This window comes from Lonchura striata, chromosome 8 (assembly GCF_050655825.1).
Source record: "Lonchura striata isolate lonStrDom1 chromosome 8, ASM5065582v1, whole genome shotgun sequence".
NCBI lineage: Eukaryota > Metazoa > Chordata > Aves > Passeriformes > Estrildidae > Lonchura > Lonchura striata.
This window is the reverse complement of record NC_140710.1, coordinates 7,894,467-7,909,713: the sequence shown is the minus strand read 5'-3', so window position 1 is coordinate 7,909,713 and position 15,247 is coordinate 7,894,467. Positions and strand designations below refer to the sequence as shown.

General features: G+C 40.5%; 1 protein-coding gene across 4 annotated transcripts in view; it reads right to left on the bottom strand.

Annotated features, from left to right (window-relative positions):
- SPATA6 (spermatogenesis associated 6) overlaps positions 1-12,751 on the bottom strand; it is a 36,022-nt gene extending 23,271 nt beyond the window's left edge. The window contains exons 1-6 of one of the 4 annotated variants that reach the window (XM_021529061.3): positions 12,593-12,751; positions 7,980-8,117; positions 6,605-6,653; positions 5,824-5,865; positions 4,344-4,468; positions 35-115 (exon numbers count right to left, since the gene is read on the bottom strand). In XM_021529061.3, the coding sequence (XP_021384736.3) occupies positions 35-115; positions 4,344-4,468; positions 5,824-5,865; positions 6,605-6,653; positions 7,980-8,117; positions 12,593-12,640 (483 nt within the window). In that variant the 5' untranslated portion in view covers positions 12,641-12,751. Of the gene's footprint in view, positions 1-34; positions 116-4,343; positions 4,469-5,823; positions 5,866-6,604; positions 6,654-7,979; positions 8,118-11,549; positions 11,892-12,592 lie in introns of those variants that run through there. The other 3 variants (XM_085586280.1, XM_085586282.1, XM_085586281.1) reach the window with 3 other exon arrangements.
- Between the last annotated feature and the right edge of the window lie 2,496 nt (positions 12,752-15,247).

The following is a 15,247-nucleotide window of genomic DNA, read 5'->3' as shown; positions in this document are numbered from 1 at the left end:
ATCTAGAAATTGCAAACAATTAAATTGTTCTAACCTGTATGTGACTCCTTCCTAAGACTAACAGACTGTCTGAAATAAGGCAGGTTGTAGAAAATCTCAATTTTGGTGCAATTCCCTAGAAGAGAGACAATAATTGCACATCAAGCTTCAACTCAAGATAAAGGGTATCAAAGAGGTAAATGTCACCTAATGTAACAAACCATTCCTAATTTTCAGCCATTTCCTTTGTTAATTTCAGCCTTTAATAAAGATAATTAGAAAAGACAGAACAGCAATGGTAAATGTCAAGATGCTAACATTTGCATTTCTGACAATTCAATTACACATGATTACACTGCTTTTGTACAACAATTAAGGTCTGACTTTTTATTTTAATATTTTTTTGGTCAAAAACACTTTTAAAGATTTTTCATGCCATGCAATATGGCATAAATAAAAATTTCAGTCATGCTCTAGGAGTTTCACTAATACTAACTTTGTAAACTTGTTTGAGAACAGTCTCAGTTGTGCCATCTGATTTGTAAAAACATTTGTTTAATCAGTCAATCACACTGCAAATAACTATTCCTTTTTAACAGTATGACTAAGAATACCCTTCATTCAGTAATCTTTGGAGTAGTTGGATGTCTTTGGATGCCTCCCTTGTTCCATAACCATGTTGCACCCCCCCATGATCCCCTCCTGCCCACGGTGTAACTCTAGTTTGTCCCATGTGGAATCAGTGGGGTCCCACTGGGCCTCCTGGTGAAGCACAGCACACACCCAGTAATGGCCAGCAGGTCCCTCCATTTTTACATGATTAGAGCTTCTGTTCCACTCACCTTTTACTGCAGCCATGGCTAGGAACATAACACCTCAGAAAACTACTGCCTTTCCATTCACTGAGCATTGGCCAATGCATTATAGAATGTACTGGGTGTAAAGGACAGAAATTACAACGCACAAACATTATTTTCCCAAACAGCAGCTTTAAAAAAGGCATAAAAGAACTAAATGCCACAGATGCTATAAAGAAGTGGCAATTGTCTATGTGCATCCTTTATATAGCTCTGCAGAATCCAAGAGAGAATCAAGTGCCTCCAGAAATTTCTACCCTCTCTTCTTTCAACATGGACAGAATTTGCTGCCTGAGGCATCTCAGTTCACAGGCATTTGTGCACATGAACACACAAAATCACTGAGACATGAAAAAGAGCTGGGTCTGTTTGTGACTCTGTCCCACATCCATAAGAATTAGCAGGAACTTCATAAGTGAAATCTATTGATTAACCAAACTATTCTCTACCACCTGCCTAAACACTGATTTCCCATTAGGGAACATGATCTGGCCCCAGGATAGATTATGGAAATCAAATGACAAAAATGCCAAGAAAGCTCAGTCTCAGCAATTAACAGAGTCCAGGATTCAATCAAGTCAAGTTATGGCACATAAAAGAGGTTTTAAGCCTGATCATCTTTAATCAACTCATTTTTATTACTAATGAATTGTCAAGTGCTATCAACAATTTAAAAAAGGACACATCAGAATTAGTAAGTCTACTATAAAATGCAACAATAGAGCACCTACTGCTCTTACAGAGACTGGAAATGATTACAAAATTGTTAAGTGTTCATCCTTAAAAAATGACACAAACTATGGTTTCATCAGAGAAATAGTCTGTGGAGAGGGAATATGGGATGGCATTTGAATGCACAGACATGGCTATGTCAAAAGCAACTCACATGCCAAAGCCATCAGAGGATTTGCTCTGTTTCCTGCAGTTCCCAAATCAGGGATTGCTGTAGGATATTCAACATTGAATCATGAATTATTATGCATTATGTAATAAGCATCATATAGCCCCAAACACATCTGTAAATGAAAATCCAGCTGGAAAGTTTTTGGGATGTCTTCTGCTTCTGGCTTAGTGCTGTCTGCAGCCCTGAGCATTTCTGCACCAATCATGAAACGGAAGGGACATAATATCAATTTGATCACAGGAAAAATATAAAGGTTCATATTTAGAAGAACACAAGTCTAATATGTGCTTTAGACTGTGAGGAACACAAGTACAGCCCTAGCTTAAAAACATACATAGGAATATAACAGAGGGCCTTACACTGGCCTGTTAATAGAAGATAGCACAGCTAAAAAGAAACTGTTTTAAGTAATGTGGCAAATACTGCATAAAGGTGGGGGATGGAGATAAGAACATCTGTAAGAAATCACTACCACAGTCCAGGCATAAACATATTCTGAAAGGCAATGGTTGCAGAGAAATACAGCAGAGCCAGCAAGAGCTTCAGCTGGGCAAGACTGGACCAGGAGAGATAACTCAAGGCATGTCTGGTATGCACACTGAGTTTGCAAACCTTGTAAGACATTTAGCCAGGGACATTATCAGCCAAGTGCCAGATTTCTGGAGAGTTTTGATCCTCTCAACTTGGGATTCCTTCCAACAGGCAGATTAACAGTGTTAATCAGACACTGCTTGTCACTGCCTATCTGAACTCCACAACTGTAACCTTACTGTTGCTACCTTTATTTTTTTAATAAAAGACAAATTTACTGGGTATCAAAGTGTCACTGAAGCACAGCTGCCATTCAAAAATATTCAGAATCACAGCTGGCTATAAATAACTTTTCATGTGGGAAGAGCATGGTTTCAGTAGCATAGGAATAATGTGAGGGTTCTCAAGACCTTGTTTAACACTTCCTTTTGCTTAGCATCCACATCCAGCACTTCGTGCTGACAGACTTAGCATGAGGCACTTGCCAGTAAAGCTCAGGGAACACTGGGAGATGGAAGCACTTGAGACTGCATTTCTACTGGAGGTAAAAATCCTTTCATAGTAATTCCATTTAGCAAGCGAGGAGAGGAACAAGAAGTTCCTTTTGGGAACCTCCTTCCAATATCATAAAACTCAGCTTCTGCATTATTCCTGAAAAGGGGGCCACTATGACAAAATTCTTTCTTATACTGTACTTCCAAGCTATGGAGATGGAATGGAGCAACAAAAGCTTCTGCAGTCCCTGTTACAGGGCAGAGATGGATTTCATTTATGCTGCTCGCAAGGTCATGGAAGTATGTCCGTGTCTTACCACAGACAACTTTTTAAACCTAACTACAGTGTCATTATTCATCACCTACACATCCATATTACCCTGACCACATTTTCTCACAGCTCACAAATTATGGCACTTTCTCTTTATTAGAAAATACGTAAGTTTTGTTTCAAGTAAGTGTTTGACAAAATCCATCAAACTTGTCTAGCAGCTCTGCTTCTTTAAGACTCACTATATTCTGTTAACAAAAAAATCTAAAAACATTTAGCTAATACCACTTCATTTGTTCCTACCTCACTATTCTTTCTCAACACCAGGAAGGCACCTATTCCGTAAGCAGCATGAAAGCAAAACAGTCCCACCCCATCTCTTGAGCCACATCATGATGCATGGGATGAGCCATATCAAAGAGATACTACAGCCAAAAAATAATGGTTGTTTTTCCATGGACAGTTTAAGCTACTGCAGAATCAGACATTTGGTAGCACAAAATCACAACTTTAATTCATTCAAATGTAACACAGCATTAGACACCAAATTAGCACTTCTAATTGCAAGTGCCTGGGCAGTTTCCAGGTTGCCCTTTCCAGGGAAAGACTACAGCAGCTAAAAGATAACAATGAACTTTAATCAGCATTTCCCGCCTCCCATGTGCTTTTAGTCCAACCACAACGGACGGGGTAATTAAGTTCTTATCCAAATGTCCTGCCAATCCACCAGTAAAACTCTACTAAAACCTCAAAGCACATCATCACCATTCTCCTTAAGGTGCCTTCCTGGGTTATTCTGCTGGCAATTAAGATTCAACAGTCAAACTTCATGAAAGGGCATTGTGAAATGAATTCATTTTCATTTAACATGTACTTGAGTCCTTATCTCCAGAAAATTAGCATTAATTCATTGCACTCTTTCTGCCAATTAGCTGTTGTTCCAAAATGCTATGGAGAGGGACCAAGGAGGAGAGTTACATGGCTTCTGCTGAGAACCATGAAGTCAATATGACACCTCCTGCATCCCTTCAGCCACCAGCTGCATCACAGATTAAACTGAATGGAGACATGTCATGGCGCCACACTGCAAACCAAGTGGAAACTAACTTTTCCACATTAAATAATTTTCTTGAAGCATTTCGAAAAAAGATTACACTTTCCCCAAAGTTCAACTGTGGATTTGTACATTCAACACCTTAAAATGGCAAAATCTGTCAGAAGTAATTGCTTTTCATTTGAAGCAGTTCAAGGGGTTTCTTCAGTGAAGCAGACTGTGTCATAAATACAATCCACAGACATTCACTCACTGTGAAAGACGGGGACCTCTTCATTAAAACCTCACGCTGCAAACCACGGTGCCCATGGGTAAGCTTAGGGTCAGGGAACAGGAAATCTCTTGTATTTTCTTCATATGTAGCTAGAACTTTTCCCACTAAAAAGAAAATACATACTTTAATTGGAAAATAGACAAAGCCACACAGCACAGACACTACACACAGAGCCATGTTGAAACAGGATAAATTTTGCTCTTTACAAATTAACAGCATGGCTCTAAAACTCCTATAGGACTAGGAAATAACCTCATCAAGTTAAATCAGCAGCAAAAATGTGCAGCATCTACTGTGAAACTATGTTTCAATGTTACCGGAAAAAAAATTAAAGAAGATTGTGTTAACTCTTCTATAATAGGCACATGAAAGGTTTTCTTCAGGTAACTTTTCAGTACTTTTCTTCCTTCTTTCCCTTCCATGCCCCAGAAAAAAACCAGTATTTTTTAATGGCACCCAATCCCTTATGAAAAACCATTCCATACTACAGAACAGTAATAGTAGAAGTAAAAAGAAACATAAGCAACAGCAAAATAATTATTTTAAGGTTTTCTCAATACCCTGGCTTCCTACTTCTAAAAAAAAATGTTTTCCTTTAGAGGTAAACCCTTGAATGTATATTGTGAAAAAAATGTAACTTGTGCTATTGCAGCCATCTTGCTAGCTTATGTTGCGCTGTATCACACCTACGTCTAAGCCCTGAAAATAAATTCTTATGCAAGATCCTTTACCTTCCCACAAAAAAAAAAAAGAAAAAAAAATCCCCATTCACTTCATTTCTTCAAGTAAACAATCTGTTAAGTCACCTGAGAGAAGCAGTAGTTTCCTTGAAAGTACTAAGGACAAGTGACAGAGAGTGCTTTTAATACCACAGTTTCCAAACGAGTCCTCTTTAAAACTTGACTTTATTTCCAATAAAATGCAGATTTACATTATTCATGGGAACACTTGAATTTCATTAAAATAGATTTTTATAATCACACAAACCAATAACAGAAGTATGACAAATCGCTATTTATTATCTTCACACATCCCAAGAGACCTGTAATACTTATAGCAAGGATAACAGTTTTCCCAATGGTCACCATTAAAATGGAAGGAAAAAAGTGTCATTCTGAGAACGAGATTATGCACTCTGAAATTTCATAGACAGCCTCTCTAGAAGTGAATTGTGATGCAGCTAATAATTATGCAATGGGTGATTTCAGTTTGTTTTCCATTTTTAAAATATTATCACTTTCCTAAGCCTGAGTACAATACATTTAAATATTCAGTTATTATTCTTGTTTAAGAATGAGATCCTCTTGATCTATTAACATTTTATATTGAGAGGACTATTTGTTGAAGGGCTTTCTATGTTGTTTGTGTGTTGAAAAAAGTGATTGTGCTGTAATGGGCAATGTCCTCATGGAAATTCACCTATTAATCTGCATAATTTATGAAAAGACTGATACAATACCTGGAGGAACGAGCTGTATTAGTTCAAGTACTGCTGTGTCAACTAGAAGGGAAAAAAGTTTTTTCGTGAGTTAAAAAAAAACCTAGAATGAAAATTCACATAGTCAAAGCCCAAGAAAAATTAATCACTGCTGTAAGCTTCACAGCACTGTACATCTCCGCACTATTTCCACCACGCCAATAATAAGATAAAATTAAGTATAGCTTGCATAAATATTATAGATGAACACAATGGCATTAGTAGGGTAAAAATGACAACATTAAATCTAACTTAGAACTTGTGAGTTCTATCTACTGCCAAGCGTTTCCTATTTTAAAGAAGATTATGCAAGCTTTGCCCCCTTTACAGATAACTCCCATGTGGGGCTGAATATTCCTGCATTTTGAGTTCAGGTCAGTGTTTTCTCACCACAATTATTATACACATGCAGCAAGATACTATTTTTTTAAAAGGGAAAATAATAACTTTACAAAAATTGGAGGTTTATCCTTCTATAATTTTAAAACGAATCAAATAAATGACCATATAAAGGAATCCACTACCAGATAACCAGCTGGCCTTTCAGTCACTTATGACTTTTTACCCTTTTCCTGTTCCAAAGCATGCAACATACATTTCTAGAAGGACTTTGTTAGATAATAGTGGTTACCCACTAGATTTTCAGAGAACAGGCTCCTGATATAAAAACTATCACATACTTTAAATCTCCAAAACATCTTTAGAGCCCATATATGCATGGCATTAATAGATATAACATAGTATACAAAAACCCATAACTTACACTCCAGTAACTTCACAAGGTCTCCAGGATCAACTATATTAGCAAATTCCTGAAAAATAAATAATAATAATAATGGCACAGTCAAAGTAATCAGATGGACCTCTTGGGTAAAGCAAAGGGAAAAAAAGCCCCAAAAATCAATGCTCTTCCTTGCCAAGATGGTTGTCAAGAGTCATATCCCCACTGGCAAAATAAAGGATACTAAAATTATTATTTGTAACATGATCAATTTCATTGAAAGCCAGCAGTTCTTGTTATGTAATTTCCATCCATACAGAGTTCCCTCTCTGTATGTAAATAATAAAATATAATTTATTGTGAAGAACAGAAGATGTAAAGGCAAGCAGTGTCTAAGCAAATTTCAAGAGGGAAACATACTTTGCTGCATGCACTACAGTTCTGATTGGTCAATGTTCTCTAATTTATTAGTAATGCTTTAAGCTTCATTTTCACAGAGGTGACTTTTCAGTCTCCTGTTCAGGTTTTTTTTTTAAATCTGAATCCTGTGTGAATAGGCAGCAAGGAACAGGGGAGGATGTTGCACTGGATGGTGGTCCCCTACATTACACTGAAAACAGCATTCAGTACATTCCCCTTAAGAGGTTTGTGTTATGTTTGCCTTTAAAGAATGATGGTCTTTTTTACTTTTCAGAGGTAGTGAAATTATCACTGTTTGTTTCTCATCCCCTTCACCACAGCATCACTCTGAGCAAGTTTACTCAGCCTGGTTTTCAAAGTGCTGGGGAATGCTTAAAGGAAAAGAACTAGAAAGGGTAAAGTATTATTATTCATAGGTAGTGAAGAAGCCAGATCATATCTGTAAGATACTGTGTTTCATTATCCCTGTGGTACTAATAATGAAGCTAGTAGGGACTCAGAATATGTGATAAACAACTATAAATTACAGGGCCAGAGTACCAATCTGGGAATTCTGCTGACAAACCATGAAAAAAAGTCTCTCAAAGGGAGTAAGATGTCACCAAAAAGGCTTGAGCTGCTATTTTATCTTTCTACTAAATTAAGTTGCCTCTTCTATATTGTACAGTCCCTGTTCTTCACCTTGCCATAATTTTTAGAACAAAAACATTCAGTCCCTTTCAAGCCAGGAAAACAGACACTGAGGAAGGACAGTTCACAAAAGAATCAACAAATACCTAAAAAGTCTCATCATACATTAGAATCTTCAGTACACACAATTCTTGAGTCCCCATGTGGATAATACAGGCACACCCCTCCTCTGTGCTAAAGAGAAGCAGGAGATAAAATAGTGCTCCATTCTCAGTGTGATTATTTGTGCTCATGGGTTTTGCAGACAGTTTTTGTGGAATTTGTGATGGGGTTTATTTGGGTTGTATCAGCCCTTGACATATCTTACCTTTTCAAATACCAATTTTTCTTGAAAGAAGAGTGGGAACACTGCAGGGACACATTCAGTTTTGTGGTACTGCCCAAGTACAAAGACACTGAGATAAAGTTCCTGTTTGTCTTTCAGCTGCACTCCAGGACAAGTTATCTGCAGGAGTAACACACTCATTAAACAAACTGAACTTTAGCTAGACAAGCAATGGCTGTTTTCAAGATAAAAATGAAAGAATCAGGACTGAAATGGTTGATTTGTGAAAGTCAGGATATAACAGACTAAAGCAAAAAAAAAAAATATATATTCTCTAAGCAATTCTATTTGTACTGACTGGTCAGGAAAAAATAGTCACCATTTTAAAACAATCAGGACCAAATTCTTCTAAGTAAACACACTCCATTGTCTTCAACCAAAACTGAAACCCAAGGCCAGGTTAATACAGTTAAAGGTATGCACTGACTGTGTAAGGCACAATCATCTCGTATATGAAGATGCCAACACACAAAACTAAACCCACCTAAACTTCAGCCTAACTACAGAATGAAGCTGGTAAATGTACGTGCTTAGATATCCACACTCTGTCCAGCCACCAGAAAGTGCAAGTTTATTTGCAAACTTTCAGTAAATGACAAAAAATAACTGTTGTTCCATTACTACCAGACACATTTTTTCCTTTCTCTGGGAAGTTTGGCCATCTTTAAACTCAAAACAGGGAAGGCTTCTTGCTAGGCTGCCGCAAATCTCTCAACTTTCTCTGCACAATTCTTAAATTCTTTAAGTAAGAAGTCAGTCTGTTTTTAAAGCTCTGATTGCAAGAATGTACACAACTCATTGCAAAACTATTTGCTATTTTCTTCAAGCCATGTGGATTTATTTTATTTCCCTGACAGAGAATTGACACCTTTCACTTAAGGTCTCATGCTCATTTTTTATGTCAGTATTAGAAATACGAGGTTGTCTCTTCCCACATAAGGTTTCTAGAGAAAGTGTTCAGACTTCCAATTGCCAGGTAGAAAGACAAAGGAGGAGAGTGATGAAAATTAAAATAAGTGGTTTGGTTACAGTCTCCCACTCCCACGTGAATATTTTACTTGAGAAATCCTAACTGGATTTAAAAGAAAACTACATAAACATCAGGAAAACAGGTGGAAGAACTAGAAGAAAACAATGTGTGATACATCACTACAGATAAAGTATAAGGTAAAAAAAGGGTTTCCTCTCCATATAAATGAGGGCTTCAAATCCATAAGAAAAGTGCCAGAGTAATGGATAACCCAATTGAAACAGTCTGTCAAACATTAAACAGCTTGTATGATACTCATGCAGTTGCAAGTGTGAATAGGAGTGAGAGAGACAGATTTCATTCCTACAAGGAAAAATCCTCAAACTACATACTACATGTCATATCAGCTTTACTTCTCACTTTTGTCTCCGATGTTTATGTAAAATTTACAGCCATTTTTAGCTGGAGCTTTGTGCCTTTCACTTTAGAGAAGGGAGCCAATGTTTGCCCATTCACTGAGATGAAAGGTAAGAGATCTGAAGATGCTGGAATGGGCAAACGTGACAACAACAGGTCCCATTTTTTTTTTTGGCTATTCTGTAAAAAGAAAACAAATACTTACAAATGGGCATGTGGGCCATGGCAGCACATGTGGAAACTTGTGATGTTACTACCCTGGAGATAAACTGCACAATTCATTACCTGGGCTGGAACACCAAATATATGTGGCCATGTAACTTTAAAGCAGTTCCAAAATGAATGACACATGCCTATCTGCAGCTCATGACATCTATTCGATAACATGCAGAGCTCCATGACACTTGGGAGACAAACTGAAGCTCTTTATCTGACTGCAGACTGCTCCAGCAGGATGAGGGATTATTTTAAAGATGGTAAGAGTGTTATCTATGGATCAGCTAAGGAAGAGGGAGATCAGTGCTGCAATTAACCGACCTTACAAGCAACCTCAAGACCATGAGAAATTTCTAGGACAGGGTTATGGTGGACATCTCTGCTGAATGTTCCCAGGAGGATGGAAAATGTGTACCAGCCCCCAGTCCCTCCACTGCTGGGACATGACAAATAATCATAAAGAAATCACTTAATTAAGCTCACAGAAAAGGACAGAATTCTACTGATCGTAACCCTCTAGAGCACTTATTACACACAGTCCATGGCAAGATAAGCCAAACTTAAAAGCTACTTAGTCTTTGAGTAAGGCCTTCCATTTGAGAAGCGAAATGAAGAAAACTACCAGCAAGACAAACCAAAGAGCTGGGGGACTCAGATCGGAGAAGATCTTGGAATTTCATTAAGTCAAAGGAAGCAAAACCCATCTGTATCCTAAAGCAAGGGAAAAACAAAGAGGCCAGAACTTCTGACACAACTGGACAGACTTCAAAGAGGGTGGAGAAATACGCAGAACACTGTAAAAAGGGCAGGAAAATAAATCAGAAATTTGAACAAGACTTTGATCACAAATAAAGCAATTGAAGAGAGAATTAATGGACATAACAAAGATCAGCCAAGATGTGAAAGCTAACAAATCTATGTCCCAAACACAACTGAGTATTTTGACTTGGCTTTAATAAAATTTAACACAGGAGAAAAGACAACTTGAAGAATTAAACGATGGAAACAAAAGTCATTCAATATGCACACTAGGCCTGGACCAAGAAGCCACAGGGAGGCTGAATCATGTTCAGCATTATGTTGTAAAAGAATGTAATTTTTCTTAAATGAAATGTAATTAAATCAGGGAAGGTAGAATCTGCTGAAAAATAATATACACAAGGACCATGTGAGACAGAGAGAGAGAGAGAGATCTGAAAACTGATACCCCCATTGATCAAAATATTTAAATATACAAAAATAAAGATATGGATTAAAAGATCACTAGAAAAGGTAGGACACATTCCATAAAAACAGATCAATCAAGCAAAATTTTACATTTTATTGAAAAGCCATTTTCTGGATAAGGGATATAATGAGAAATTATTATTTATGATGAAAAAATTTAATAATAGTTAGTAGAGCAGTTAATATCAAAGATGGTACAGAACTGGCCAAAGGACAGCATCAATAATGTGCAAAACCCAGGATGTATCAAGCTGAGGTTACCATTAAAAACATTCCTCTCTGTACACTAGGATTCACATCTTCTAACATTTTTAATGATCCTGACTCATATTAAGATACATAAGATGAAAGCTAGCTTTTTTTTTTTTTTCCCCTACATCACCTAAGACAAAAGCAAGAGCCCATTTGGAATGTGGGGTCCAATTCTCACTCTGACCAATGCAAATTCAAACTGGAAAAGTAGCTCCCATCCCTAAGATGGTTAGAAGGCTGGTGAGTCCATCATACAAAATATTACCAAAAATACCAAGGTGCTTTAGCTGATAAAGATCAGCTGGGAAATGAAAGACCTGCTGCCAAAAAAACACATCAAAGGAGCAAACACTAAAGAAAAAAAAAAACTCCTTAAATGAAAAGAACAGTGTTGACATTTGTGTAAGAGTAGCCTCTTTCCATTCTTATTTATAGCCTTGAGAGCAGGATAAATAACAAATACCCCACACCTGAAAAGCTGACCCTGGGGAAATGTCTTCCTTGCACTCGCTCCTGGCACAGGAACAGCTCACAGCCAGTGGGCACAGAAAAGGAAAGCACACTGCCCTGCTCCAGGGTCCAAGCAAGCCTTGGCACTGCGGGGACAAACACCAGCTGTTGAGACAGCACAGCAACACCGCCAGGGTGACACCCTGGCCATCCATGTGCGCGAATCCACAGCTCTGCTTCGGAGCAGCCGCTCAAGGCTGGGAACAAGGGTAGCTAAGCAACCAGGGATACCTGGGCAATTTCCCAGTATGGACTTCCTGGATCTGCACTCGAGTTTTGTGGATGGCATCGGTGATTTCCTCTCAGCAGCAGCTGTTATTTTATATGTGGCAGCGCTTGTTCTGGAGTACAGGACCAGGGCACATGAAGACACCACCTCCAGGCTAACGGGGCACTGCCTAACACAGCTACTTCTGCAAAGTTTTCAGGAGCATGGTACAGCTCCTCGCTGTGTTCCCAGCTTGGATATAAGCAGAAAACTTTGCAAAGTGCAAAGAGTACAATTCTAACATAATTAATGTCAAAACTTTCCACTTTCACACTCTCTAACTCACTCCCCGCCACGTAACACCCAGATACTCAGAGCTGCCCAGAGCCGTGAACAAGCCGCTCTTTCCTGGGACTTGTTTTGCTTTTAGCTTTTTTCTTTCCCCTCTCGAGAGTGCTTTCCCCTACACCCTACAGCTTCCCAAGAATCGGTGCGTCTCAAAAAACACCTTTTCCACTGGAAAACGACAACTCCAAAGCGGCACCAGCGGAAGGGCGGGGGCACAGGGACGAACACCCCCACAACGTGCCACGGCAGAGCGGGAGGGGCTGCGGAGGGCACGGCCGGAGGATGGCCGCACCCAGCGGCTGAGCGCCGGGCGGAGCGGCCCCGCGGCGGCCCCGGGAGCTCCGGCGGCCCGGCCGAGGAAAGCGGGGCGGGCAGCGATGCCGGAAGAGCGAAGCGCGGCTTCTGCCGCCGGCCGAGGCGGGCGGGGAGCGCGGCCCGGGCACTCACCGAGCGGAGCTCCAGCTGCAGACCGCAGCGCAGCGCTTTCCGCGGCATGGGTGGGCGGCCGGCGGGGCCCGCGGGTGCCGGGCCGCTCGGGCTCGGCCGACGCCGTTGTCCCGGTAACCGGGGCGCGTCCGGCCCGCGGCGGCCGCTCCGCCCTCCTCGGGGCGGCTTCCCCCACCTCCCACCTTCCCTCCCTCCTTCCCGTCCCTCCTTCTCCTCCCTCCTTCCCCTCCCTCCTTCCCCTCCCTCCTTCCCGTCCCTCCTTCCCGTCCCTCCCCGCCTCTCCCTCTGTCCGTGCCCGCCCGCGCTCGCCGCCATGGCGCTGCGGTGCTGAGGGGCCGCCCCACAGCGCTCATGTCACCTTCCCCTTCGCACTCCCTGTTCTCCACAGGGCCTCCTGCCCTCACAGCATCACCTAGGCTGGGGAAGATCGCTGAGGTGGCCGTGTCCAACCTACGGCCGAGCATCGCTGCCTCAGCTAAAGCACGGCACGTCCCGTCTTTCCTTAAACGCCTCCAGGGACTGTGGCTCCGCTGCCGCCCTGGGCTGCCCGTTCCGGTGTTTAATGATCCTTCCCATGAAGAAATTCCTGCCAATTTCCAACCTAAAAGTCCCCTGGTGCACTTTAAGAGTACACTCTCTTGTCCTCTCACTAATCCTGTTCTTCATCCCTGCTCGTCCCAGAACCTTCTCTGGCTCTCCCACCTTCCCACTTCTTGACTTCTGGCTGGCTCGTCCTGGCATTCTCCGCAGGGATTTGTGGAGCTGCAGGGGGGCTGCTGGAGTGTACCGAAAGTACCATACATAGTAGATAAAATAGTACCATGAATAGTAAATAAAATACCATAAATAGTCGATAAAATACAATGTCCAGCCTCTGCCTCCCGCAGGTCGGACAGTGACAGTGATGGGTGATGGAGCGCTGGTGTGAAAGCGCAAGTGTCCGGAGTGGGGCAGGAACCAGGCAGGTCGCGGGGCTGCTTTGGGACATCCAGGAGGAATGTGAAGCTCAGGATGTGTCAGATTCCTCCAGCTTCTTCATATGTCAGATCCCTATAGCTTCATGGTCCTCCTGCACAAAGGTGCAGAGAGAGCCTTCTCTTCAGCAGAGGGATCTCAACCAAGTTCTATACATCTCCAGGCTTAAGTAGCTAAAAAGCACTGGATTTCCAGCCTATTTTTTTTTAAATTTTTTTCTTTTACTCTTGATGCAATTCAGCTGCATCCTATTGTAGGGATCTGGGCCCTTTTGACTCAAGTATCTCAATTTAATGTCCTCTGTGGGTGAGACACAATGCACAGGGTATGTTCTGCTGGTGCCATCTTTGAAGACTTGTCTGCACACTCATATCTGAAACTGTCTGTTTATTGCAACCCTCCCACAAACTCAGATTTGTATCCTTGATCTTCACTATCTTGGTCATACCAAGGATATTCCCCAATGTCTCTGCTGCTTAGTTGTTCTCAGAGTATTTGTAATGCCATCCAACACCAAAATAGTCTGATTTCTGTCTTGGCAAGTGCAAGTTATTTCAGCCTCAGACCTTGAGGGGATTTCGGGCTTTAAATATTCTTTCCAGGTTCCCAAGTACAGCTGTAGAGAGGACAGAAAATTTTAATTGCTTCCAAAAGAAAGCAGTGGCTCAAATGTATCCCTTGGCTTTTTTAATTTTAATTTTACAATTTCAAAGAGAAATCATGCTAAGTGATCTGGAAAGAAACAGCATTGTCAAAATGCTTTGATATATCTCTTTGTATTTTGGTTTTGTTTATTTATTTAAAAGGAAATGGCAAAGAACATGATAGACCAGTGCAGACAAAAGTGAAATCTATAGATGGATTAAATATCACTACTAATACTTGACACCAATCTTTTAAAATAAATAAAGGATTGGAAAGGCAGGCCTTGTTTTCGTTAATGTGACTTCTGTAACACCTTTAAGGTGTGGGGGAGGGTTTTTTGTTTGTTTCTGTTTAGGTGGCTTTGGATCTTATTTAGAGTGTGGTTTGGGTTGTTTTTTGATTTTGGGTTTTTTTTGTTTGGTTTGGTTTTTTGTTTTTGTTTTAGAGGAGGATCTGTGTTTAGGGCCTGGAAAATTCTCTGTAGACTTCTAGTACATATATTGAGGAGGGGCTTACTCTTAGGTAAAATAATTTTCTAAGCATTATCAGTCTCAAGGTTATGAATAGCATTCCAGAGTTAATGAGAAGAAAATTCTCACAGATCCATAGCTTCAGATGGTAACAGTATTAAAATGGTTTATTGCTTATTTTCAGCTACCTTTCATATATATGCCTTTTGGAGGGATAAATAATGTGTTAAAGATTGTGAAGTATGAGATATTATGGTAAGTGTGGCCATATAAGAACAGAAGATAGATAAATGCTGAAATCAAAAATGGTATCATGTTTGTGATGAGAATTTAATATCCATGTGCAGTGCCCTGGAACAGAAGTACTTTATAGCCCTTGAAAAAGGAGCACAAGGCAGGACAGAAAGCTTCTCCAAAGTGATAAGGCAGTGATGAATTCCAGTGCTTTTCCCTGGCAAACCTTCTGGTCTGCAGAATTTCTGCCCCCTCTCCCTGCTGGGCCTCGGGAAGAAAGGCTGCTGCTGCTGCAGTCCTTTCCTCTCCAGCCTTTTCTGCAGGAACAGTA